General features: G+C 39.1%; 2 protein-coding genes across 6 annotated transcripts in view; one reads left to right on the top strand and one right to left on the bottom strand.

Annotated features, from left to right (window-relative positions):
• YARS2 (tyrosyl-tRNA synthetase 2) lies at window positions 1-4,587 on the top strand (the record flags this gene model as incomplete). Its single annotated transcript, XM_042051142.1, has 5 exons — window positions 1-569; window positions 1,740-1,907; window positions 3,009-3,164; window positions 3,480-3,650; window positions 3,914-4,587. Coding segments are annotated over 5 exons (1,224 nt in total), but the record flags the coding sequence as incomplete, so codon positions are not given.
• Window positions 4,588-7,200: 2,613 nt separating this feature from the next.
• DNM1L (dynamin 1 like) overlaps window positions 7,201-16,445 on the bottom strand; it is a 36,287-nt gene continuing 27,042 nt past the window's right edge. For 3 of the 5 annotated variants that reach the window (XM_042050449.1, XM_042050448.1, XM_042050452.1), the window contains 6 exons: window positions 15,624-15,680; window positions 14,351-14,428; window positions 11,998-12,165; window positions 11,245-11,354; window positions 9,902-10,061; window positions 7,201-9,478 (listed from right to left, as the gene is read on the bottom strand). In XM_042050449.1, coding sequence (XP_041906383.1) covers window positions 9,422-9,478; window positions 9,902-10,061; window positions 11,245-11,354; window positions 11,998-12,165; window positions 14,351-14,428; window positions 15,624-15,680 — 630 coding nt within the window. In that variant the 3' untranslated portion in view covers window positions 7,201-9,421. The remainder of the gene's footprint in view (window positions 9,479-9,901; window positions 10,062-11,244; window positions 11,355-11,997; window positions 12,166-14,350; window positions 14,429-15,623; window positions 15,681-16,445) is intronic. The other 2 variants (XM_042050450.1, XM_042050451.1) reach the window with 1 other exon arrangement.

Raw genomic sequence — 16,445 nt, forward strand, 5'->3', positions numbered from 1 at the left:
CCGCTGGCCGCCTACTGCGGGTTCGACCCCACGGCGGACTCGCTGCACGTGGGGCACCTGCTGCCCGTCATGGCGCTGCTGCACTTCCAGCGCGCGGGCCACGACGTCATCGCCGTGGTGGGCGGGGCCACGGCGCGGCTCGGGGACCCCAGCGGGCGGGAGCGCGCGCGGGAGCCGCTGCCGGCGGGGCGGGTGCGCGCGCACGCGCGGGCCTTGCGCGCGGGGCTGGAGCGGCTGTTCGGGAACCACCGGGAGCTGTTCTGGGAGCCGGCGGCCGGGCGGCTCGGCCGGGCCGCGCTGCTGGACAACGCGCGATGGCTCGGCCGGGAGCCGCTGCTCCGCTTCCTCGGCGGCGCCGGCGGGCGCCTCCGCATGGGCACGCTGCTGAGCCGGCAGAGCTGCCAGGCGCGGCTGCGCAGCGCCGATGGCATGAGCCTGGCCGAATTCCTGTATCCAGCGCTGCAGGCGTACGACTTTCTGCACCTCCACCAGCACCACGGCTGCCGCATCCAGCTGGGGGGCCACGACCAGATGGGGAACATCATGTCCGGCTACGAGCTCGTCACCAAGTACGGCGGGAGCGCGGGGAGGGAGGTGATGCGCAGGGTCTGGGCATCGGGCAGCCTGTGTCAGCAGTAGTGTGGCCAGCAGGACCAGGATGCGACTGTCCCCGTGTAGTGGGCACTGGTGAGGCCGCACCTCGAGTGCTGTGTCCAGTTCTGGGTCCCTCAGTTCAGGACGGGCAGTGAGGTGCTGGAGCAAGTCCAGAGAAGGGCAGCGATGGAATGGACTGCCCAGGGAGGTGGTGGAGTCACCGTCCCTGGGGGTTTGTAAGGAAGGACTGCCCATGGCACTTAGTGCCATCCTCTAGATAACATGGTGCTGTTCGGTCACAGGTTGGACTAGATGAAGCCTTGTCCAGCCTCTCCCGATTCTGTGATTCCATGACGGGTTGCTGTGCGACTTGGTGCTGACAGCCCTTAAAGCACCAGGGGCAGAAGTCAGCCCTCAAGAGATTTGGCTATACACAAAACTGTGATTTGAGAGTAGTTAATTGGCTTGATTATGAGCTTGGTACATACGTACCTCTTGACCAGGTTTATATGAATTTTTAAGAAGAAGGATAGGTTCTTTTATTAGTGAATCCAAGAACCAAAATCAAATACTCTGAAGTGTGGGACAAAATCGAGACAAGCTTTGGCAGCTCTGCCAGCACACACATCCTGGTGTAATCACACCAAAGTAAAGGCAGTTGTGGTACATTGGTAAAGATTGCTCCATTTCTTAGAAATAAAATGAAGAATGGTGAAGATGTGCTTTTTGCTTAGCCGCCAAATTTAGTGTGAGTCTTAGAAAATTTGCAGAAGTACAAATCGGGGAACATGTACTTCTTCAGTACTTGCTTCAGCCTTACGAGACACAGAATTGGCGTAGAGGAAAAACCTTACAAGTGTCCAAGCCACACAAGCAGCTTTGATCAGTACTCAGGACAGAAGGTCCATGACAATGAATTTGCTAATGCTGTTGCTCATGGAGCTACTTAGAATATGTATATATCTTTGATACAGACAAAAGAACTTAAAAACTTACGGTTTTGGTTTTTTTCCTAAATCCCTTTTCACAGAACAGTGTTCTGGCATCTTTATACCAAGGACAGAATCTTGTGAAATTCTTGTATGTTAGTCAGGTTTACCGAGATAGAATTTTTTTTTTAACATGAAGTGACTCTTCTTTTTTAGGATGACAGGAACAGATGTGTTTGGAATTACTGTACCTCTTATTACCAGTACTACCGGCGACAAACTGGGAAAGACTGCTGGAAATGCAGTTTGGCTGAACAGAGATAAGACTTCTCCCTTTGAGCTGTATCAGTTTTTTGTCAGACAACAAGATAACGTAGTTGAAAAGTAAGTTTTCCTCCATCTTGCTTTTTGTCATTGTTTATAAAACCTGATCCTAACTGTTCACTGTAACTGTTTCATTTGGGTGTGTGCAACACAGGCTCCGTTTAGAAGTGTATGTTAATTATAACTGTACATTCATGACATAAACAGGCATGACTGGTTCTTAAGTATACAGTATAGTGGAACCTGTCTCCATATGCTGAAATATATATCAGAAAATTAGAAGGTGGTTAACAAAGGAGTGACGCATAGTGCATTTTATTCTGCCAGGTGACTCTCTTACATGGCATATTAGTTTCAGTACTGTAACATCACAGGTTTTTCAGTACACTGCACTACATTGATTGTAATAAGTTGCTCTGTGTTATTTTCTAAATCTGTTTTACTTTAAACTTCAATAGCACTGTTAAATCTGAGCTACTTCCCTTTCATATTGTGACCTGTCTCATAATTTACCTCTCTCAAAGGTTTATGCTCTGATACTTCATATTCATGTTCTGATCCCCAACACCTTTCAGACTGAAAAGAAGGGTATGTGGGTACTTAATACTAAAATATTTCAGGCATTCAGGCTTTTTACCAGTAAAGGTACCTTTAATACACTGCACAGGACTGAAAGCTCATTAAAATTGACTTTGTTTTAAAGAGTAGGCTTAGGTATGCATCTTTAAATTCTTGATTATCCTAAATAATCTTCCTGCTGAGATACTTGCCAATACTTAGTATGCTTCATTCCCATGATCACCACGGACCGGCAGTGGTATTTTGCATTAGCAGATTGTGGATCTGCTAAGATAAATGCAAAACCTTTTTAGCTGACACACTATTCCAATAAATCCTGTAAAAGTTTCAAGACAAAACTAAGTGTTGATTGAAATACAAGCTTCATAAAAGCACCTGACCCTATCTTATGCCTGAACACTTGGCCCTAGACAGAAGATCAAGTAAAATCTGAGTTTTAAGGATTTGATTGAAAGGACAGAGTATCTGTAAAACGTATTTCTTAAATTGACTAAGAATCATTTTAGTGCAGTTACTGAATGGCAAAGACAGGAAATCTGCAATGATGGCTATACAGACAAAATATTTTATCCCTGCTCATAGATACCTGAAACTATTCACCTTCCTTCCTCTTGAGGAGATTGCCCACATCATGGAAATGCATGCTAAAGAACCTGAAAAATGGGGCCCTCAGAAACGACTGGCTGCAGAAGTAACCAAGCTTGTCCATGGTAGAGAGGGGCTGGAATCTGCTAAGAGGTGAAGTTTAATTTATGGAGCAGTTTTGTTTCAGATTTAGTCTATAATAACTATCCATAGCTTTTCAGGGATTATTTTAATCTGTTAAATTGTTGCTTAGGTGTTAAAAGAGAAAAAGTAATATCCTGTAGACTTAAAAATACACTGACAATATCAAAAAAGCTTGCAGGGCAGTGGGGTACAATAAAATTGGGGGTGAATTTAAGTATTTCTGGTAGTTTGTGGATTCTCAAAAGAAACTGGGGAGGGGAATCTGATGAGTTGAGTAGCACTTAGTGTGAATAGCTGTGTTTTGAATGATCTTTGTTCTCACAGGTGCACTAAGGCCCTTTATTACAGCAGTGTGGAAGCACTGGAAGATATGTCTGACCAAGAGTTACAGGAACTTTTCAGACAAGCTACTTCTGCTGAATTGATGCTTGAACCTGGGATGACTGTTCTTGACTTGTGCCGCAAAGCAAATGCCATTCCAGATGGACCTAGTGGGTAAGTTCTCACCTGTGCTCTCAATAATAAAATAGTAAACATTCAAAACAGATTTACACTTCTCAGAAAGAACTGGAGTAGTAGAGGCTAAGGTTAATTTCAGTCACTGTTGACCTAGACAGAAAGTGAAGTGCAGGAGACTTAAAATCTATGCAATTACGGATCCAACAGCAAAACAAAACCCCTCCGTGAACTTCCAATTCTTAATAACAATAAATAGCTTTCTCTTGCAATTAACAGGGTTTTTTTGTTTTGTTTTTAAGGTACCGGAAAATTACAGATGGAGGAGTTTCAATAAATGGGCATCGTGTAACTAATCCTGAGACTGTTCTTATTCTCGGACAGCATATTCTGAAGAATGGAGTATCATTACTTAGGGTTGGAAAGAAAAATTACTACATTATAAAATGGCTGCAGTTGTGACAACAGAGTATCTCCCTAAAATTACAGGTCATTTTAACTCTGCTGCTTGAAGATGTACTTGAAGATGTTTCTGTACTGTGCATTACTACAAAGCTCACAGACTGCCCAATGCTTCCTTTTCAAAATGCACCAGAGTTCAAATAAAGGAGCTGAGTTATACCACTGAAGAAATTGTAGATACTCTGCCTTATTCAAAGCACCTTTCATAAGGATCTGCACAAGAAGAAAATGAAAAGATTCATTTTAAAGTCCAACAACAGAGATGTGCCCCTCCTTTAAAAGCCTTCTGTGTTGTAGGAGAACAGTGGACAGTTATGCTACAGGAAAACCCACAGCAAAACGAGCCAAAGCAAACTCAAACCCTGTCCTTCTTGCAGCCAACGTGTGCTCACCTACCTGAGAAATATTGCTGGGATCAAAGACAACCAACCTATGGTCATGCTTCTCTCAACAGGTTTGCTGTGAAGGAAGCTGCAGACAATTCCTAATAAAGGACTAAATGATTAAGCACTAATGTAAGTTGCTTCTTCATTATGTATGGGAACAAAAATTGCACTTAAATTTTCCAGCCTTCATGTGGGAATACACAGCAAATTCACTTACTGCAATCTGAAAGTACAGAGCCTTTCAAAGCTTTAATCAATCTAATGAATCCCTTCTACACCTTCTGTGGGCGTAGTATGACTTAAAAAGTGAGTGACACTTGTTCCACTTCTTTGGTCCTGTGAATGACCAGGATGTATCCATGCTATCCAGCATCTTTGTTGAAGGAATATCCTGGTACTAGTTCTGTAGGCTCTGCAGTCAGCTGGAAGATAGTACATTATACCAGAAGATTTGGAGCATGTACATAAAAGGGTTTTTTTAACGTTAGCAGCCCAGGAGTTGTGGGTGAATAGCACCACAAGGATCTCTGGACCAGGAAAGATGTGAGGGAAGCTGCAGTGCTCCGCAGTGTTGCTTTCAAGGATCAGGCCTCATGCTTAGGCCATGCAGAATCATTTCCTGGCTATGAAACTGAAATACGGTACTTTCAGAAGCTCAGCATGTTCTTAGTGTTAATAGAGTTACTAGTGTTAATTTCAGTTTCCAGATCCTAATTATCTGTCTCATAATGACCTTTCTAGCCTAGCCTCTATTACATAAAAATGAAAAGTAGTTGAGTCATTTCTACCTCAAAAAAAGCACATGGAGGAAAAGGGGGAAGGGAAGGGAAAGTTAAGTTCATCCACCTAACACAGCCACCTTGTTCCTTAAATGACAGAAGCATTAGAGCAAATCAAACATGCACCTGGGACCAAAATATACCAGGTTCATACCCATGTTCACCTCCAGAGAAATACAGCAGAGCACATTTGAGAGGTTCTTTCTGGTTGAAGGAAAAACTCCAGGAAGTACTGTTTCATGTCTAATCTTTTTCCTGCCTGTTTTCTGTCATCTCCAAATGATGCAGGTGCACGTATATCCACTTCGAATAAATTACTAAAATTATTTTTTTTAGAAATAAATAAAAAAGGAATAAAGTTTTTAGCATGCAAGGTTTCTAGTAAGATTCATAAACCCCAAGAAATTTAGTCCATGCTTGCCTTTGAACAAGTCCTAGCAATCCAAACCCTTCCCTGACTCTTACCAGAGAAACAGCTGGATACAACCACTACTTGCCATGACCATACAGGGCCATCACAACTGAGCATTTGAACCTGGGCCAAGGATCAAGGATGACTGGGAAAACTGACTATTCTTTCTTAGCCTGGGCTTATTTCTCATATACAGGTATGTTTAGGTAATCAGAGATTGTTCAAATTTGTTCAGATGTGAACAAGGAGTTAGTTATTAATATTAAAGTATTTAACATGGCTACAACTGTGTGACTTGAAAGTGCAAAAAGAAAAGTAATTATTTGGGCAAGATATTTTTTAAAAACCCAGAACCAACAAACTAAAAAAGCCCCACCAAAAACATTCATACAGCAAAACCTGGAAGACTTGAATTTAACCTTATGCAGCAACTGGTAGTCAAGAGGTAAAGGGTGAAAGGCCATGCAGCAGGTAAACTCAAAACTATGGGAGCATGAAAGCACCTTCACTAGTTTAAACAGTGTCATTGAGCACAAAACCATGTTCGAGTGGTATTAAACTGTAAAGAAGCAATCCTCTACCTCACCTCAAAGCACACTTTAATCAGCAACAAAAAGCAAATGCAGTGGAGATCTTCAGTAACTACAGAAAACACCAGCTACCCATTGCTCTCACAGCTGAAGGAGAAAACTGCAGAAAAAAAAAATTTACTCAGGATAATTCCGTTCAAGTTCCCAATAGGGGCACAACAAACTGGCAAGTTGTTTCTTTCCCCTGCTCTGATCCATAAAACAGGGACCTGATTTGCCATATCCAATCTGGCATCTGTCATTTATCCACAAAGCATTGAATAAAGGCAGGTCTGCTCTGTTGACTTCAGAATAAGGTCTAAAGCACACAGACACCACCACCCCCATTACCCATCTGTTCCACTAAGTAAAATTTGAACCTGCCTAAAAAACACTGACAAACTGGATTCACACTGGGATACTGTGATATTTACTTATATTATATAGTTCTATTTTAGTTACAGCAGGACTACAATAGCTCAGGTAATAATGTCAGACATTTACCAATCTGAGCTTGGCTAGAGTGGGTTTTTCCCTCCATGATTCTCTCCTCACTGGAGAGCAAGTTAGCTAAAACTGGAAATAATTTTGTCATCAATGCACAAGTTTAAATTAAATAAGGTGATCTAGAAGACAGTTGTAAACCATCAGTCTACTGGGAATTTTTCAGTTGCTGCTCTCTTTAGGCTTTTTCCCACAGCTTCCCCATAATTTCTTTTAATGCTAGTAGTAACAGTGGCATTTGAAGTATTTTAGTTCAGTTCCAGAACACAGCTTATTTCAAACCGATCAACAGCCACAAATAGCCTGTCAACACTGTGAGTTATGGAACTATTCATGAACTAAGAATGCAGAACTGAATGACAGCAAGTGCAATCACAAGTAAGACTGTACAAATACAGGTATTTTACACTATTGGCTTACAAGAGCATGTAAGTCCTGCCACCAGAACAAGTCAGTTCAAAACTATTTCTGGCATAATTAATTTTGTGTATTATCTGTTTATTAAATAACAGGATTGTTACAGCATGGACTTTCAAAGACTTGCATTAAGGATTACAAATCAAGTTCATTTCTTGGCACTCAAACATAACCAAATTGAAACTTTTTGTGAAACTTAAAAAAAGTCGTAACATTTCAGAAACCAAATTAACACTGGAAATTTCACATGACATTACAGAGCCAGGTATCACTTGCAAGAATTTCTTCAATAAATGAAATTCATTTGCGTTATGCAGCATTTCAAAACTTTACAAGTCCGAGTATTTCTTCACAAGAGACTGCTGACTGAACTTTGGGAGTTAAAGCTTAGGTAGCAGATCACTTATGGACGGCACTACCTTGTTGAAAACTTCTTGGATGTTGAAAGCAAAAGGGAGAGAGGTGTCAGGTGAATTCCAAACAGAAATGTAATGCTTTGGACAAAACTTAAAAGCTTTCACTGATGACCGAAGATGATTTGAAAAGTGGTTTGCACTTCAATCATATTTCTTAAATCTGAGAACTACCATCCCTGGATACAATGCAAGATAAAAGTACCTCCTTTGTATTCATTATACATAATGCATACATTATGCATACCATGACTTTTTAGTCTGTTTAAAAATACACAATATATTTCTGTGTTCTGAATTCCTCAGATCATACACAAAGTATCCAAAAGTTGCATCTGTCAGACTTAACTCCTTGTGCTTATACTGATGCCAAATTGAAGATCACCATGAGAAAAGTTAAGTTTTTAAACAGAGCTTCTTGTAAACTGAATTTTTAATTCAATCTTTAGCAGCTTACAAAAGGAATTCCATTTTTGCTAACTGATTTCAGGGGGAAGGAACTGCATATGGTAATAAAAACCTCACTATCTTGGCCCAATACCATGAAATCAAGCCATGGAGGTTAAAAGCAGTGTCCTGTATTTCATGCAAGTTGTGTTAAAGAAAAAATATCAGCAACACTATAGTAAACATTTTCACTTTATACAAAAAGAGTGAATTTGCTTGAAAAGTACATGCAAGTATGCTGGCTGTAGTTTAAATAAATTTTTATTCATAAAAATTAAAATGTTTACTTTTTCAAGGCTAGTGTGATCAATAGTTACCTGTATGAATTATAATCAGAAGAAAAAAAAAAAACCCTCATCAACTTAATCTCCAACCTAAAAATTTCATAATTTTACGATTGTCCTCAAAAAAAAAGCTACTTACAGCACAATAAAATTTCCTCAAAAGCAACTGTAATCTCTGATATAAATATTCCAATTCCACAGACTTTCTTTCATACTGTCATACATTCCAAAATTTGCAGAAGTTGTGGGCATCCCCTTCTCCCTGGCCAACTTCATCTATTTTTAAAAGAAACGCTTATTATCCCATGACAGTTTTGAAATCCATTTTTATTTTTCCGTTCTGCCAGAGCAAGTTTACTATCAGATGGTCCAGGGGCTTGGTCCCAGGGGGGAGGAAGGGGAAGGTGTCCTTGTGCCTGATTATAAACCCCAACATTCATACACAAGCTCCAGTGCACATTAAGAACTCTGCACCCACTTTTCAGTAGGCTGTTATTGTTCACAAGCTCCAGGCTAATTCTTCCTACATGATACTCCATTAGATCAAGTCTGAAGTTTTGTCTGCCACTCAAACATTTGGGAACAAAGGAAAAAAAAGGGAACACACATACACAGTAATACGCTCGACATCTCTACTGTGCTATAAAATGGAGACCTCCATCTGTCACAGTGCATGCAATATGAAAGAAAATACTCGGTGCTCTCTTTTCTTCACAGTATTGGAACTTCTACTGGAAAAGCAGCTTAAAACTATGCCACAAGACTACACCGGCCGTCTTAACCACAGGCAACCTGTTCAGCAAGTCAGGCACTGGAACTTGAACATTTTTCCCCAAGTTCAAATGAGACTGTCACTGAGACAGAAGACTTGGTCTGCTTTAATTTGCACCAGAAACCTGGTAAGGAAACATTTAGAGCCATTTATTATATGGATTAAATACGACTTCTTTTGCAAAATACAGCATATTTTTCTGTTTGCAAATCAAACCAACTGTCTTTACATGAGCAGATTTACACAGTTGCAGTACACAGATAAGAAGAGTTCATAAATAAAAATTCTACTCCGTATACCATGCCTAGCAATTGTCAAGCCAATGTAACCTCCAATGCATATAAATAGTGTGGCTGATACAGTCTTCACCAAAGATGTGTCTCACGGATCTCTGCAATGATCTGGCTGGCTCGCTGCAGGGCCTGCACACAGGAACACACAAAAGCCAGAGCTAGTTAGTTTGGCTGGAGAGATTTCCCAGGGACATAACAGCAGCAGTCTGGGAAGTGTAAAGTTAAAAATCAAATCAAAGCTAATCAGTTTCATTATGAAATGAGTAGCAACCCATTAAATTCTCAAGAAGGGCACACTTTTTCACCATACACTGTTTTAGTGCTGTAAAACTTAAAAGGAGAAACTGTACCTACTTTATATCTAGCCTGCTAAACTGCAGATTTAAAAGCTCATATGTAATCCTTTCTGGTCATGTATTGGTTTTAATTCCTCTAGCAGAGAAAAGGAATACACAGGCATAGTCTTAAAAAGCAGTAAAGGGAAGACAAATCTTCAAAAAGCTTCACATTGATATGGTTAACTACTGCCATGAGTCCTGATCTCTTCATTACCTTTAGCATGTCAGCTGCCTCTTTCCTGCGCTGTGCCATGTCCTCAGACTCAGTGAGAAGGTCATCCAACAACAGGGATTTATACAGCTGGCCCACCAGCTCACTCTGGAGAGTGTCCTTCACGTGGTTCACCAGAAAATGCATCACTGCCTTTGGCACACTGCAAGCACATAGAGATTGTTTCTTTAAACTAATTATTCAAAACCAGATCTGTTCCAGTTCGAAGAATGCACAGTGAGGGCAAGCAGCTACACACAAGCTTGGCTCAAACTACCAGGAATCTATCACTACCATAAATAAAAATTCTCTCAAGTAAAAGCAGCATCATGTACAATGTAAGAGCAGAACTAATTCATATAAAATAAATTTCTTCTAAATAGAATAGCTGCATTGTAAAAAACATGAATAGTATAAAACACAAAATGAGAATAAATAGATTACTTTGCTCATTAGAAACCAACCTGTTTCTACTGTGCTAGGGATGACACACATTTAAGTATGTCAACCCTAAAATCAAATTTTATATGTAAATGGGAAAGGAAAAAGGCAAAGAAATAATTCGTATCTCTGATATGACATAGCACAAACAGTGCAGTAAAGTTAAGGTAAACAAAGCACTTCCCTGACATGAAATACTAAAAATTATATTGAAGGTATTAGTTTACTGGATAGACTAAAACACCTATGATCTCACTAACCTGCTCTAAAATCTGGTTTCCAGATTCCTGTATTTCCCTCCCCCCCCAAATTTCCCATATACATAAAAATATAAATATATATGAAGTTAGACCTTTCCACAAAGACATAGGCAAAAAAAATTTTACAGAATTTTTCATTAAAGAAAAAGTAGGACATTTTTTAAGCAAAACTTTAAAGGCATTTTCCATGGTAGAAAGAACTTTTTTATGCTGTTTCCATCCTTATAGCTAAATGCTAGAAAACTGAGCCACACTAGTTCCTATTTGACCTTCCCATTTGAAATAACAGGATAGCAAAGCTAAATTCTGTTAGGGGTACACAGCACCTAGAGTTTATTCCAGTTATTTGCTGCAAATCATCCATGTGAATTGAAGCATCCTCCAGAAAAGCAGGCACCTCCTAAATAATTAAACCTTTTACTTAATATTATACAGAACTTGAAACCATTAGAGAAAACAAGTGCTTCTTCTAACTTTTTAATTCTGTGAAGGGTCAAGTTTTACTACTGCTGTCCCTTCTAAAAAATAAATGTATTTTCTCTCTTCTTACAAACATAAGAACATGATAAAAATAGCAAGATTATATATGTAACTTGAAAAACAGTATTTGTATGGCTTAAGTATTTCAAGGAAGTTTGGGTTTACCTGTCCTGAATGTTCTTCCTGACAATAAGGAAGTAAGATTTAATAAGTCGTTCAATCACTTCACAATCTCGTTGCTCCCGGGCAGAAAGTTTGCGTGCAACAGGTACAGGCTGTGTGAAAAAATAAAACCCTCAGATTACCAATTCTGCTCATTTGCATCTGTAAATAAAACTGTAACTACTGCTCTTTTAGCCTGAGTTTGATAGATGTAACCTGTCTTGCAACAAACCTGTAATTCTTCAGAAATAAAATTAGAGACATATCAAAATCCAGATGGGTGAAACAAAGGTCAGAGGGCACCACTACATTTTTTCTAAAGCTCTCTAAATACTTCAAGTATCTCCATCTGTTTTTAATTTAAGTGGGTTTTGTCTTTAATGATTCTCCTCATCTAATAAAAACATTCAACTTCAGCAAAAGAAGAGCAGGAATTTGAGTTGAGCTGAGATTTGTTTCTGTACCAACACCTATCTAGACAAGGAGTTCACTTGCACAGAAATTTGTGAAAGGAAGCCAATTATCCCAGTCTTAGGCTGAAACTGGAGCAGGCAGGGAGGTGGCAGGGAGGTTGCAGGGAAATTGGGGTTGGGCAAGTAGCAAAGCAGAGAGACTGGCTAGAGCTCCCTGCTGCTATATGGGAATTATTTACAAAAATAACACATATTAGCAGCAAAGTTACAAGATCTGGAATTCAGATGTTTTCTTTCCTGAGCCTGAACTACAAAGAAAAGGAATTTGTCTTCCATGACTCACCACATCTAATAGGTTTACAGCATGTCCTTTTTGAGGACTAGCAGGTAGGGCTGCAGCTGGCTTGGATTTTTCCTCTGCTGATACTTCTTCTGCTTTGGAGGGTTTTAGCATTCCTCTCCAGTTGCCTGTTCCAGACTCCTGAGATGCATCTGATGCTACAGAGGGAGTCTGCACAAACAGCACATTGAAAAAACGTGGCAGAATTAGAACTTGGGCACTGTAAAGAAGTGTCTGATCAAATCACTACAGGTAAAACTCACTAAAAAAAAAGAGATTTTCATAGGTATATTCCCTTCATTCTGTTCTTCACATTCCCCACATTTATTCTCCCTTTGTTGGTTACAGCTGACAAAAGGTACCAGTAAAGTGAAAGCTTTTAAAACTCATATTCTCCCTAAAAAAGGGTATGAAAATGTCTCACACGGAGAAGCTCCACAGCATTTTAGGGGTCTACAAATCACTTCTGAAATATGGGGTGGTCTTTCTAAGTCATTTGGCTTTTACCACACATCCTATGCTATCAGGATCATTCTGAAAGCATATTTTGAAGATCACCACAGCTCTTGCAATACTTGAATTTAAATTCTTCAAGTTTTATTTAAGTACAAACTGAAGTTTCTTACAGTAACGGTTAAAAAATATGCACGTTTTTGTTTCGAGGTACCACAGCTATGAACATATTTGTGCTGTCAGAATTTACAGAAGGTTTTTGTAACAAATCAAAACAAAAATCTTCATCCTCTGGAAGTGAAGATCAGAGAATCTGGGAAGTTCCAGAAAAAGAATGACTCACATATCTCCTGAGAAAAAGATGTAACACCCAACTCTTAAACATTAGGAATCACTGGACAAAAGAAATATTAGTGGGTGGTATCCACCCTATGTTAATTAGTATTAAAAAACCTCAAAGTTTATTTTGATGTTGAATAGGGGCAATTTTTACGTTGTATGTTTCCACAAGCCTAATCTCTGTTCTATTTACTACTGTGCTTTAAAATCTACTCCTGTTTGAAAAACATTCAAGGTCATTCAAGGCTTTGTACTATTATTTATGTCTTGCTTCAGATTTAGGAGGAAAAAAGCTAAATTTATCTATTGTGTTTACAATTAAACACCACGGGCTGATCTTAAATCTAAAAACAAAGTGAGAAACAAAGCATAGTAAACAGAATAACAACAGTAGCATACAGGAGGAAACCCAGCTAACCTGTGCACATCAGAAATTTTATTTAAATTGCTCAACTGCTCAGAGGCATTGTAGAACACACTAAGAATTCAAATCAAACTCTGCTAATAAAATTATTGTTAAAGAAGCTCCACTGCATGATTTCTGATTGCAAGACAGTTGTTCAAAATGACAAAAATGCCACTCTCATTCTGTGTTACTGTGGAGCCTGCTCTACCTCCAAAGTAGTATCAGAAACAAAGCTACACAAGAGTGTGTGAAATGGATCATCTAACAGAAGACAGATTTTATGGGAAATGCAAACCAAATCTGGCAGCTTCCTGCAACTTCTTAAGTCACAACACATCACTGTGGCTCTTAATTTCTTTTTAATTTTTGCAGCATATCAAAACCTCTAAAACATTGATGAAAATAATAGTTAAAATTCTACTATTGACTAGATTTTGACTTTAACAACTTTGCTCAGGACAGAAATGGAAACTTTGCACTAAAATCTGAATGTACAATAAAGCAGAAAGCCTGAGTCCCCTTGGTACACCTAATACACAAACTTGTGACTGCCCATCTTTTCTGACTCCAAGCAAGAGCAATTAGCAGAAAAGCCTTCAGAGTAATAATGAGCTGTTATTTTAACACAAGAGACAGCACACCTAACATGTAAAAAAACACAGCAGAACACATTTCACAAATATAGGTAAACCAGGGATTCAACAATTATGTGAAACAACACAAAGGAGGTTCAGTTTGAACAAAGCCTGTAAAGATTCCCTGCAGGAAGCAGGAAACTCACATTTTAGCTTATCTTCTGTCCTCCTTCTTTAACTGTCAACACATTAAAAACATGCAGTTTAACAGCCATGCTGAAGACTTTTATTACAATACTGTTGCACCAAACAATCTATTGACAGTTTGAGGCAAATTACGCTGCATATTTGCACCATAATATATTGCAAACAAGAGTTCAAAGAGAAAGCAGTGACTTGGCCACCTCATGGCATGTCTTGACATGCCACTGCACATAAAATCAGGAGTGCCAAGTAATCCACACTGGGTAGGACATCCAGACTGGGTAGGACAGAGCACTAGAGACAAACTGCTTTCCTTACTTCTGGGATGCACCACAACAGAAACGTGCATGCAGTGCTTAGAGGAAAAATCAAGACAGACCTTGCCATCAGCCTCAGCAGAAGCAGCAGTAACAGTCTCCTGGGAAGCAGGTGCCAATGCACCTGGAGCTTTAGTAGACTAAGGAAGGTAAAAAATGCAGGGAGGGGAAAAAAAAAACAATTCAACTGAAGACCACCAAATTTACCTAGCAAATTTCATATACTTTTATCTACTAGCATCTTCCAAAATCTGGAAAAGAAATATCTTGAATTTGCAAGAAAAACTGTAGTAGAAGCACAAAAATAAAAAAGTGGGGGCAGGGGGGAAAAGCATCTCCAAGACAGTTAAGAGACTTTTGGATTATCTGATCTTCAATTTCATTTCAGCTCCTATGCTGATAATATAAATATGAAATCAACAAAAAGAAGGCTCAAAGAGCACTGAAAGCAGTCTCTAGCTAGCTACCTTAAATTCCCAGTTCATCCATCAATTGTCTTAGACTGATTCAAGGCAGTAGTATTAGATCTCCTCTGGGACTTCATCTCACTTTTTAAGGTAACCAACTTAGTGAACAGATTTCTATCAGCTGTGGAAACTCCTGTTACGACCTCATGAGGATCTTAAACTATACTCTCTACCTTTGAATTCTAAATATTTCACATAGTATTATATAATTGTCTAAAATTCCGGCTTATTGTCAGACTATTCTTTTCTACAGCCAGACAATATTTTCTATGACACTTGTTCAATTCTTCCATCCCTGTCATTGCACTAATCCCAAAACCTGGTAAAATTAAGCAAGCTCCAGAAACAGAATACATGACTGGATTATGATGAACAACTGAAAATGTCACCTCCAACATCTTCTCCCAAAGAAAGTAAGACTGCAATAAACTGCAGTTTTAAGAGTGACTTAAAAAAACAAAAACCAACCAGAATTCACAATGTTAGCACACTGGACATTTTTAAATCACTTGTTTATCTTTGAAATCAGTGTGTCTCAGCTATAAATTTAAGTATGAAAGTTCTGAGTCCGTCTTCAACATCTGCAGGCATTTTACACCTTACCTGAGATGACATTCAAGTAGTAAGTGTAACATTACATTTATAGACGAGTCTTCAGAAATACCAGATTTAAAACCTCCCAAAAATTTCATCTTTTTAAGAAAATAACATTCCACTTCTATGTTAGGAAACTGAAAGGAAAAAACTCAATACCTGGAAGCTCCCAAGACTGTTAATAGGGCAACATTTCAAAATTTCCAATACTTTGAATGGATCTAGAAGAATGCATTAAACTTTATATAAAAAATAAAATCAAACATTTACTTACTTTGTCTCGTGACACAGCCGAAGGCAATTCCCGGGCTAACCTGTTCCGCCTTTGTTCCTTTAAAAACAACCCAGCAAGACCTCAATTATGTATTACTCTGTATCAACACAGAGGCAAGATTCACATTTTACATATGACTTCCATTTTAGAAACACGAGTCATTTCATCTCATCCAGTGCCATGCTAATACTGTGGTCTATAAACCCTGGATTATTTGGATACTTTGAATACCTGGTCCAAACTAAATTCTCAGTATAACAAGTTTTGCAGTTTTTTTGCACCACACTCCATAATCAAAACCTGAGCCTTTAAAAAACAACATCAAAGCTACACAATTTGGCTCAGCACAGATACCCTACAGCCCTCATTAAGCTGTAAATCCTCCAAGTACTCTAAAGGATTTGATTCTGTGGCCAGCACATGATTAGCCTGAAACAAAGGAGGAGGCAGAATTCGCTTCATAGCAAAACAGAGTTTGAAGCAATCAGGACAAAGAAATATCTGATCTTGCTTGAAATTAACAATTGAGCGTCCACCAAATAAGGCTTGGGTTTACATGATTTGGTTCTTAAAAAATTTCAATGTCCTGTTTAGGAAACCATTAGGAAAGAACTAGTTTAAGTAACACATGATGATAAAATCTTGTATGTTCAGCTTCATGAGGTCTTAATTTCTGTACTCTCAGCAGTTTCCATACACATTGTTTTTGAACTAGATTAAAGAGCAGTCTACCAAGGCAAATTCAAATGCATACCTAGTCAGTAAAAAATATATGTATAGAAGGAAGTAAAAGGTTAAAACTAAAGAGTAGAAATTGTAATG

The sequence above is a fragment of the Corvus kubaryi genome, unplaced genomic scaffold, assembly GCF_017639235.1.
Source record: "Corvus kubaryi isolate FWS band 111438036 unplaced genomic scaffold, C.kubaryi_AGA036_p1.0 74, whole genome shotgun sequence".
Classification (NCBI taxonomy): Eukaryota; Metazoa; Chordata; class Aves; order Passeriformes; family Corvidae; genus Corvus; species Corvus kubaryi.